Source organism: Limulus polyphemus, unplaced genomic scaffold (genome assembly GCF_000517525.1).
Source record: "Limulus polyphemus unplaced genomic scaffold, Limulus_polyphemus-2.1.2 Scaffold1846, whole genome shotgun sequence".
Classification (NCBI taxonomy): Eukaryota; Metazoa; Arthropoda; class Merostomata; order Xiphosura; family Limulidae; genus Limulus; species Limulus polyphemus.
In genome coordinates this window covers 30,084-42,274 of record NW_013667456.1, presented here as the reverse complement: position 1 = coordinate 42,274, position 12,191 = coordinate 30,084, and the positions used below count along the sequence as shown (strand labels likewise).

General features: G+C 29.8%; 1 protein-coding gene across 1 annotated transcript in view; it reads right to left on the bottom strand.

Annotated features, from left to right (window-relative positions):
• LOC106465129 (non-canonical poly(A) RNA polymerase PAPD5-like) overlaps positions 1 to 12,191 on the bottom strand; it is a 35,086-nt gene that overhangs the window by 16,761 nt on the left and 6,134 nt on the right. The window contains exons 2-4 of the mRNA XM_013925328.2: positions 6,219 to 6,342; positions 3,937 to 3,983; positions 986 to 1,106 (exon numbers count right to left, since the gene is read on the bottom strand). Coding sequence (XP_013780782.1) covers positions 986 to 1,106; positions 3,937 to 3,983; positions 6,219 to 6,342 — 292 coding nt within the window. The remainder of the gene's footprint in view (positions 1 to 985; positions 1,107 to 3,936; positions 3,984 to 6,218; positions 6,343 to 12,191) is intronic.

The window sequence follows — 12,191 nt, the reverse complement described above, 5'->3', positions numbered from 1 at the left end:
ATAAGTGTCATAATCTTGTTTATTATCAAACTTTGTTTGCTTTCGAACACATCGATTGCTAATTTTTAACACTGATGTTAACAATCTAAATAATTTCACAAACAGCACATTTTAAATAACAAGAAAACTTATCTTTCAGTAAGTGAATTCATAGCCATAAAAAGTGACTAGAAACACTAAAACAATGTGTTGCAATTGGCCAAAGTTGCTCATTTTCGTTTTGGTCAGTGACCTTCACACTTCACTCAAAAACAAATTCAACAACTCTCTTGATCATTGAATAAATTCTAGTATCAGCCAAATGTACATATACACGCAAAACAAATTTCATTCCAATAACAAATATGGTAACAAAATAGCTAAAGTAATAAAACTGTAGAAGCTATAAAGGTTATTTGGTTCATACACTGTTAGTACTTTTTTAAAGATATTTATTACTTTCTTTTTATTATATCATTTTTGTTGATTATTTTTTAATAACTTGGCAAAGCTGCCTCATGAGACAGTTCCCTATACTGAAATCCTTTAGTGTGATAAGATAAAGATGCTATAGTGTTGTAATTTTCCCTCTATACTGCCTACAAGTGGCAGAATGTCAATCTTCTCTATCTTACACACACATTAATAGTCCAAGGTCTACAAGGATATAACCATGCTTGAAACTAAAGCAATGTCAACACTCAAGGACTTGATGCAAATGTCATCAATATTTTTTTTTTCCATGCAGATACATTCCATAGGAAATTATTTTTCTCATCCATAGCATTCAAGGTTCCCAGACATTCAGATATTAATTATTTCATGAGATTTAACTCTATACATTTTGTTAATATCTGAGAGTAGCTAAAAGATAGGCAACACATTTTTATATTATATACAATCCTTGTTTAAGTAGTTCTCACAAGTGAGATGTATACAAATAATTTATCACAACTCGAAACTTGTTTACATACTTCAGTTACACTTAAAACAGTTGCACACTTACGGAAGCTTTATCAAGCACTTTTACTGACAAGGGGTCAGCAATATTACTTTCCACCAGAACTTTTTCCAAGGTCCATAATGGTAAGCTCTCCCACTTGCCTATCACAACTAAGTCGATGTCACTGCAACAGCAAAGATAAGGTGACAATAATTTCTATAATAAATAATACAAACTAAAAAAGGCTTTTAATTAATTGATATATAAAAATCTCATGAAAGACAACTTTATCTAATACAATTTCATACAGACATGCACATGACAAATCCTATAAGCACTATTAGTACTAACCTACTATTCTACCAAAAAAAAAGTTAAGACTTGATTATTTTGAAAAATTTCTTTAACAATTTGACACTTCACAGAACTACTTTAACAACAGTGTAGTTTTATTTTCATAAATGCACAAAGTATTTTACAAGTATATTAAAAAAGGTTTGTACTAAGCTAGCAACAAAATTAACTGGTTTATTCCCAATTCATATTTTAACTTTACAGTAACTGAAATTGGTCTAGATAGTATAAAGGTTTATAAATGAACAGAGGGATAATCTTTAACAAATACAGTTGTTTAATATTTGGGTAGAATATGTCAAGGAGATATTTAGATAGAAATAGTTAGTTTATAGAAAGAAAAAAAAACAGTTGTAGTAGCAAAAAGTAATATAGCAAGTATTATTAAGTATAGTAGTACTTAATAGTAGGGATTGTCAAGGATTCCAAATAACTCATATGCCAAAATATATTACGCGCATATGTACTAATAATATGCTAAAAAAGTTGCTAACATTTCCGGAATAACAATTGAAAAATTTCTAAAACAGCAACTTTTTCATCTACTACCAACCTAATCACATCAGTGGGGCTAACCCATAAATGGTTCGGGCTACCGCTACAAGATTTCTCTAATTTACTTGACTGATCTGTGGGTATTCACTTTTGATATTCCAATAAATATATACAGATTTTTTTTTTACAAATTGTAAGCATATCTTTTCAGCCCAACAGATGGCACTAAATATTAATGGACATGGCAGTTTCTAAAGGTATAGTATATAATTTTTACAGGTATAACATAAAAAGTAAACAAACAAGAGTATCAAAAAATTATGAATTTTAAAATGAAGTAGGGATCCTGCTACAAAAAGTAATGAAACAGGAATTAAGTCCACAATCACAAATTTATAAAATTTAATCACTACTTTGGCAGCTTTATACACTTATCTGTAGGCCAAAGTAAGGATTAAATTCTATAAGTTTATGATTGTGGTTTTAATTCTTGTAAACGTTATAGCTATCAGGTATATGGCTATACTGAAAGTTTATAGATGTGTCCATTCCATGGACATATAAAAACTGAACAAATAAACAGGTTTTCTGGTTGGTAAACTTAGACTGCTTCATTTAACTATACAGATCATAATGCCAACCAAACTAGGGATTGAAAATCTTTTTAAAATCTATCCAACTAGTATCACTTTACTTGTTTGTGTACTTTTTATTGCAGCATTTATTTTGGATACTTCTCATAGCAATTCTATGATTAACCAACTATCTCTACCTTCCATTACAATTTTAATGTTTCTTTCTTATTTATAATAAATGAATGAAATCAAAAGACTGATTGCTCATCTAAAGAATTAGGAGCCAAAAAACTAATTTAATGTATGTTGAACTAATTGTCTATAAAAACTACATACATACAAGCAAAGTCAGAAAGTGAAATGTTTACTTACTGAGAGAAAAAACAACAACAACCATAAAATAAGGGATTTATAGCTTTTACCACAGACTTAATGAATAGAATCATCATTTACTTCAAACAGTTCAAAAGATCAGTTGATCAACCCCAATTTTTGGAAACTGAAGGCTAAAAAACAGAGCTAGAAGATGAGTGGTATTTTCTTAGATTACATTTAATTAATCTAAAATAAAATTAAAAAAAAAAAGTTAGCAGCATGTCCTGCCAGAAGTTGATTTACTGGTAATCAGCATTTCCAAATTAGTAACAGTGGTAGACAGTCTTAGTAGCTTTGACATTACAAAGATAGGTTTATGTCAAGTTTGATGACAATGGAATCACAAGGGTTAGTAAATGGTAAATGTTAGTTACATGTGGAACAGTATTTCACCAGGGTCTGTGACTTTCAATTACATTACTGACAGTATTTCACCAAGGTCCATGTCTGTCACTTACATTACTAACAGTACTTAACCATGATCTGTGACTGTCAATTACATTTCTAACACTGTTTTACTAGTCTGTGACTTTCAATTACTTTACTGACAGGGAAGTACCAGAGTCTGTGACAGCCAGTTACATTTCTAACAGTATTTCACCAAGGTCTGTGATAGTCAATTATATTACTGTCAGTATTTCACCAGCATCTGTGACTGTCAATTACATTACTGACAGTATTTCAATAGGGTTCTTTTGGTCTTAGAATTTTATATAACCAGTAAGATAAAATATTGCACTGTACTCTGCTATAGAACAAACTCTTGCTGCCTGCTGTCTTCATTAAATTAGATCAGGATGAGTTAATTTTCTCTTACTCCTAATTTAGATAAAATGTTCAATAAAATAAAGTAGTATTACACACTGTTGTCATGATTAAACTACAGTATGGAGACGCACCCTGGTGTTATCATGAAAATAAAGCTAGCTACTACCATCAATAAACTACAGTACTGTATATTTAAATCACGATCACAACTAAATACACTATTATTTGAGCGTGGATCTGAAGGCTAATATATATATGATAAATTTCTCAAAAGTCATTTGAGTTATTCTCTGAGCTATCACTTAATTTTGTTTTTCCTTCTATTCTTTTTTTCTGTATAAACATGTTTTCTACACATCTTTAAGAACCAAGATGTCTTCCTTGAACGTATTATGGTATATTCTAAGTTGAAATTACCAAATGACATTGTTTAAATAAAATTTTTACCTGGTTGGTAAATAGAGTCCTGTCCTGAAGCTTCCAAAAATCTCAACCTGTTAATTAAGAAATACAAAAATTAGTTTCTATTATCCCCTCAAAAACACTGGATTCTAATGGACCATATATTTATTATTATATCTGGAACATTCATAAAGGGTAAATTATGTAATATAAAATTAAAAGTGCTCAGTTATAGCACAAGTTTTATACCAAATTCTGAACTGAAGAAGGTTCTCAGCAGAGCGCATACCATGAAATTACTGTTTAACACTGTGCTACTTCCAAATGCTGATTTGTTTTGCATTTATAATTTTCACCAGCAAAAATTTTCGATGCTTATGTCATTAAATACCTTTTGTATGCAAAGTCGTAATAGATGTTCTTATATCCATTTATAGCTATTATTACAGAACTTAATACAAATTAATAAACTGTAATGAAAAAAAATTAATGCCATTTTATAACTCACCACAGTTTATGAGAAAATCTTTCTCAACCTCAATGAAATATATCGTAAAGACATATATACAGCTACCAGATTGCCACACTAACTGAATGGTCTATAATTATTATTATTATTATTATTACTTGGACAATCACGTTTGGAAATTTTCTTCTAGACAAAAGTTCAACCTGATTGAAACTTTAATAACTAACAATAAAAATGTGATTAGATCATGATACTGACCCAAAACATTATGTTAGATGTTCCAAATATTTTATATCCCTTTTCAGTCTGAATGGTCTGTAACTACTGTCAAAAAATTTACACAATTCATATTCCGTAACAGGAACTTAAAAATAATTTTCAATTCAACAACAGCCTTTTGCTGTTTAATCCAACACATCACATTAGAAAAGTAGATACTGTAGTATAATAAAACTGTTAACTTCACACACAGTATCAGCACATTTGTCTACATGTATTTAAATATATTTTCATTTCCAACAGATCAAACTTTCAAGCTAGTAATATTTTACCCTAATACAAACCTAAAATCACTGTTTTTTAACCATCATCCAAAAAGGTTTTGCAACAGCCCATATGATTTGACCAACTCTATTAATCACTATTAATACAAATTTTCCTAAAATAGCACAGAACTACTTGATTCAAAACATAATTAAAAGTTACTTTCCCAATGATTATATCTAGAACTTGGTTAGGTAGTATAAAATAACATTCAGACAGATATCAATAACATAATAAAAGATTAGAAAATAAAACTGGCCAAACCACCAACATATCCAAAAACAGACTTGCAGAAACAAACTATTTACATGTAAACTATTAAACTAAGAAAAAATGAAGTGATAGTACCAAATACACACTCCCTCAGAGTGCACTAACACAACATTCTCAAACTGTTGAAAATACATTTAAGTTATTACATAAAAATGTTACAAAAATCCAATAATTAAAAAGGAATTTAAAGGAAGAATTTGGCAAGTGATTTAAAAATCTGTATCAGGGCAGATGTTAGGCTAATTTTACCATTATCATCATTTCTTTGTATTTTGTTGATCATTTATTCACAAATTGATGATTGTTGTCTGACTTTGTGTTTTTTCTATTATTTTTTCATCAGTTATTTAGTATAAAAAAAGATTAAATTGTTATTAAGTAGTTAAGAGTTTCTACCATGAATACCATGTATCCATAGCAACTTTAGTATGTAAAATCTTCCCAAAATATGTGCAATAAGTCTTGGTGGATTAGAAAAATGTAAATACCTAACTTCACCAAAGAAAAACAAACCATAATAAAATGTGTGTCTTTATAAGTTGGTCAACAGCTTAATTAGCTAAATTAACAGTCCATTAATGTGTTATGTAAATATTACTTTTGGTTTTATTTGCAGACATCACAATTTTGTGAGTGGTAAAAGTCAAAGAGAGGTGTGAAAAATATCGAAAATACAATGAAATATTCTATGGTTAAATAACACACCCTCTCAAAGTAGAGATAATAGTTTACTGGTTAGCATAATCTAGGCTCAAAAATGTAAAATTGAACTGTAACACTCATGATAATTTCACACAAAGCAAAAGCATTTGAAGAATAATATGCACCTGCCTTGCATGTACACAAACACACACACACATACATATATATATATACACACACACACACACACAATTTTCAACTGCATCTCTGAGTAATATGACCGTTAAACTGGAAAAAATGCTATTTTTTTCAATATAGGTATTAATTTAAAGCATAAAATAATCTAAGCACCGGGAAGTTCAAGTTTCTATAAAGTGCCACAAAATATTAGATATTTTACCTTTGCCTGAGGCCACAAGGATGTGATTACTTGCTTTATTCTTTCTACCACATCAATCCTCATCTGATGCTCCTCAGGACTTGGCATCATGTATTGGTAAAAGTTTTCGATTTCTTCGTGCAAGCTGTAAAACCCCAAAGATCTTAGTATACGTGTACATAATATGCTATTATTACACATTTTAATTTACTCATGTAATAAATAAACCCATTCATAATGTATTATTGTAAAAAAGTGTTACCTGTAAAAATCTTTGGTTTCTATAAAATCAATCACAATCTAGTAAACACAAAATATTTTCAGTGTTATACCAGCAAAATTTTATTATTATTTTTTTTTCAGTAACCTGCAGAACTATGCACAACTTAAAAGACAATATATATAATCTATAAAGTTATAAGTAACTCGGTATAGGTTTTGCATGATCATGTCAGTATGACTTGAATTTCTTGATTTAACCTGGTTATTTTTAAACACATCATTCATCACAATGTTTTACGTAGCGAACTACACATTTGCACGTGACTGGTATTTCTGTACAGTAACAGTTTATCATGTAAATCTAATGAAGTAGTCCGTATTCAATAACATTAGGAGAATCAAATTATCATTTCAATAAAGGGTACATAATTATGAACACTACTTGATAAACTGAATTTCTAAACATTTTCCCATTTTTCACAATATTGTTTTGCTTCTTATTTTCACGATGATTGGATTTTATTCAAAATGGCAGTAAAGCATTTACTTTAGTGAGACCTTAGTATTAGCTTCAGAGGAACTTGAGCTGTACAACTAGGAGAAATATATATCAACATTAGTAAAGTATTCTCAAACTTAATCTACCCTTAAACACTAAATGAGAAAGAGAAGAGCTAAAGTTCACAGTGGGTGAAAAGTTCAAAACAACTGTTATAAAATACACCCGTTAGTCCTGTTAAGGACAAACTTGGGTAAATTAGAAGGAAGTTGATAATCTAGGTCCATTATACTTTAATTTTATTTTTTGAAAAAATTAAAATATAATATTATCACAAAATTTCCTAGTAATAACATTCCAGAAAGAAATTAAATGCACAAAACATTTTAAAATGTAAGGTTCTGAAAATTATGTTACATAAAATTGTGTATTTGTATCTCAGAGACAGAAGCCTTGAACTTCTGCTACAATCCTTACTAAAATTTCATTTTATCATCAGAGGTACATTGCAGGATACATGGCAGTGCAACACAGGCCCAACAGTAATTTCAGCATGTACACAAATAAACATTAACAAATTTGTTTACACAATTTCCTCTACTTTGACTTCGAACACAACTGCTGGTTTATAGAATTTTCGAGCATCAACACCAGAAAGTTAAGGTTTAAGAACATCATGATTAGTTTAGCACACAATTTGATACTAAAATCATGTTTTATTTTATGTTAGTGTTTATAATCTCTGAACATAAAAAATCTGGATGTCAAAGATTTCAAATCACTAGAATTAGTTTAGCACAGCATCTGACTCTAAAGCCACATGGTCAGGTGAATAGAGTAAAAGGACTGTGCAGGTCTTTTTATAATACCTTGAATACAAGTATTTTTAGGTATTAGCTCATAATTCCGTTAACTAATACAAAATAAACATTTATGGACCTTCACAAGTTTAACATTTTCACAACATTATATTCTACACAATGAAAACTGGTTAATAAAATAAACGTAAAAACTCATTTTTAGTTCACATCCATCTGCAGAAATTGTTCTAGCTTTGGAACATTATTAATGATTTGCTGTTATCTACATCTATATAAACAAAACATTTGCTTACTAACCAAGCTATATATATATATAAATGTCACTGTTTTGTGCTTCTAACTTACTAAAGCTACAGTTATAAACCATTATCAAGCTTTCTGCACAGTAATTTGGCTTACACTTTGTTGTTACTGACTGATCTAATTCAACTTGAAACATTATTTTGAGTTTATTTTTATAATGCTGTTGTGTAAACAGACTTTTATGTAAATGCAATGATAAAAACCAGACATATAAAGTGTGCTATTGCTATAGCAAGGGAATCTAATTACAAACTAATGAGATACTGGGGAAGAGTAACAAAAAAATATTGTGAAGATAATTGTTCTAGAAAAGTAGGTTATTCTGATTATTAATAATTCAGTCAATAAGAACAAAACTGTAGATTTCCTATCAAATGAATGGTAGATTCTACACAAAATAAACATTTTTTACTACCAATGTTTACGTTAAGACAACTTCTATTTAACTTATGTCCAAAAAAGTGGCTATACCATGTTAAATAAAAACAAAACCACATCACACACACACACTACTATACATTCTTTAACTAATTGACAAAAGTAAAAAAAGAAAGAATGTAGAAAAAAGTATCAGTCAATTAAATTGCTGATGTGTTTGAATACGTCTGCATAAATAAGGGGACTTGATAAGAAAATGTTATGGGAACTTCTTTAAGGTAAGCAAACAATTAATCTCTATGTGGTTGTCCTTTTTCTTGTCACTAAACAACACAATAACAAATGAAAATCTCATGTTTAAAATACAACCTTGCTGCTACAAATGACATATTGTGTGAATTAACAAATATAAGATATTCAAGTAATTCCTGTGATACATTTTTTTCTCCCCCATGAATTGCATACAACAGAGACATCAGCACAATGGTAACAAAGAACAGTACTTCCATAAAACATTCAAAACCTAATCTACATATATGGTGTCAAGTATGAACAAATGATAATTTAAAAAGTTTTAAGATTTTTTAGTAGTTACATTCAGTTGCTATTTCTTATGTGAAAATGTCGAAGAAATTAAAATTATGACTGAAAATAAATTACAAGGAAATTCACCTAGTTAAAGCAGAATATATGCTACCATTGACCTCAAGGTCAAGGAACTCTCCATATAAATTACTAGAACTGAATTTTCTTAATGTAATTGAGTGTCAGCTATTGCAGAAACTCTGGGTTGAACTTTGGACCATATAGATGTAAACTACTACTTAAGTGTGAGATTTTTCTTTTACTTCAGTTGATGGTTTATGACATGGGACATCTGACCATTGAGAAAAGAATGTTAAGTTTACAAGTAAATACAGTACGTATAATGAAGCAGTAAAATGTTGCATGTGTTGAACATTTATAATGCTATACAGCTGGATACACATATTCACGTACAATCAAGGCTGCATAAACAAATTTAAAAAAAAGTAAAAAAAAGAATTCTTTATCTTCAGGTTATGCAGTATCTTTACTTTTTTATTAATGAACACGAACATCAAATTATATTTTTTTTTATTTACCTTCAGTATATAAACTTCTAATGTTTTACAAAACAGCTTACATAGAGCAAGTAAAATAAAAACAAACTACCAGACAACATGTACATTAAATAATCGTAAGGGGTTTGTAATGAAACAAAAACACAAGGTTGTTCCAAAACTTGTAGATAACAATAAGCATTAAAGAAACAAAACAGATAAAAAAACAACTGATTCGTCTATTTCAATTTCTATACCATAATTTTGGTTTTTATTTAATATCCCATGTTATTGAGAGCTTCAAAGTTTTTTTTCTCTTTTTTTGAAGGGGGGGGGGGTGCATATTTTCTTAGCCATTTTAAGTGTGTAAAATTGCCACTCAATACCTAGTACTTCCCACATGCATGTACAATTTTTTAAAATTAATTTTGAACTTTATTTTTTCTGAAGTGCCACTTGGACACGGCCATCAAAATTTGTAGCTATCAAGAGAGATTTTGGGATGCCAAAGAAAAATTGACCCCCAAAAAGATGCAAGTGTCCATTTACAAACCCCCCTTCCCCAGCGTTTCTTTCCTTCTTAAAATGTATGAGCATTCACAATAAATGTACAACATTACTACAGCCAAATGGGGCTTTCCTACATTAGGTAGATCCAAATTGTAACAATTATTTTTAGGAGAGCACTTGTTAAATTAAATATTTAACATGGGTGGCAATAATTACTTTAAAAATGTATAAAATACAAAAAAAAAAAAATGTAATGTGGAATCAAACGAACTATAATTGGTAAAGATAACCACTAGGTGTTTCAGGATATTTGGTCATAGAACTTAGTTTTTTATCATTATAAATGTAGCTTCTTCAATTTTTCTTCTGTTTATTCTAGTTTCACTCCACAAAATTGGCAGAGTTTGTTACCCAGTATTTCTCATTCAACTAGACGATTGCCTTTAATAAAGCCATAAGTGTACCTGTACACACTGGATGAGGTATAATGAAGTTTTCTTATGGTTTTAATTCTAACTTGGGAAACAATGTTTTTTAAAACCATATCAACAACATTCACCTCAACATCCACTTCACTATAGAAAATGAAGAAATTTTTAAAAATATTTGCATCATTAGGAAATCAATTGGATTTGAGACCTGTGCTTATGAAAAAACCACCACACTCAGAACAATATGTAGATCAGAATTCCACACGCCATCCACATCACAAACTTGAACCCCCAAAATATATAATTCAAATCATACTTGGACATATACACACACACACACACATATCCTGAACAACTTAAAAGGGTGAAATAAAGATCATATCCTAGATTTTCATTCATAAAAATGGTTACCCCAAAGAAAAGTTACAAAACAATCAGTGAAACCAAAACAAAAAAACACAAGACTTTCAATCCATGAAAAAACTACAAGACAACAAATACAACTTTATTTGATTCGTTATCCCTTTTACCAAACATGTCAGTGACAACTTTGTAGGAATGAAAAAGCAAAACAATAACATCAACTCATTAATCCTTAAAGCTGAGAAGTTAGTGGAATTTATTCATAGATTATTCTCATAAGAGAAATGGATAGTTAGATTAGTTGCAAACAGTAATAATCAGAAACAGTTTGGTATGTTGATCATTTCTGTGATATTCATCAATTTAATCATAGTTTTGGTTAATAAATTATTTTATGTGACACTAATCGATATAATTGATACTTATAGGTAATCAATTGTAGGGATTAGTTGAGTTAATCACCTAGCCCTATTAATCATACAAATAATCAGTAATATAAATACAAAATATCATTGAAAGAAATTATTCTAAACAAAAGTTTGTTTGTTATGGATTTCGTCCAAAGCTACACGAGGGCTATCTGCACTAGCCGTCCCTAATTTAGCAGTGTAAGATTAGAGGGAAGGCAGCTAGTCATCACCACCCACTGCCAACTCTTGGGTTACTTTTTACCAACAAATAGTGGGATTGACCATCACTTTATAATGCCTCCATGGCTGAAAGGGCGAGCATGTTTGGTGTACATTTTTAGTATTTGACATGATGCACTAATTGTTTTATCCTAACATTTTCTTAAGTGAGCTACCAACATGAACTAATAAAAAGAAATTACAGCAATCCAAAGGCTTTATGTTCTTCTGAAATGTAGTTCTTTCATCATGGAGAAATGTAACATTTTAATAGTTGCTACATTTAGCACAATCATGCCTTAAATAGCATTACTTGTAGATACATAAATGTATCATCAGAGTACTTTTAAGAATCAAGATGAAATGTATTAATTCTGGGTGATAAACATTTTCACCTTAAGGATATGGGACCTGTTGGTCCATTAAGACCATCCCATCTACTGTACTAAACTCTAAAATAAAACATTCAAAGCCAACCATTATAATTCAAATATTTATCAAGCCTTCCATTTAAACTCCTTAAATTAACTGCATCTACCACATCTGAATGTAACCCATTCCAAAGGCCAACAACCCTGTTAGAAAAATAAAACTGTCTTAGCTAAAGTTACTCTTACCTTGCTAAAATTTATGTTCCTCTTACTTTGTCTTACCAATATCACCATTATATAAAATGATGTATTAATACTACCAATTCCCTTCACAATCTTAAATACCTCAATCAGATCACCTTTAATTCTCCTTTTTTTTTTTTCA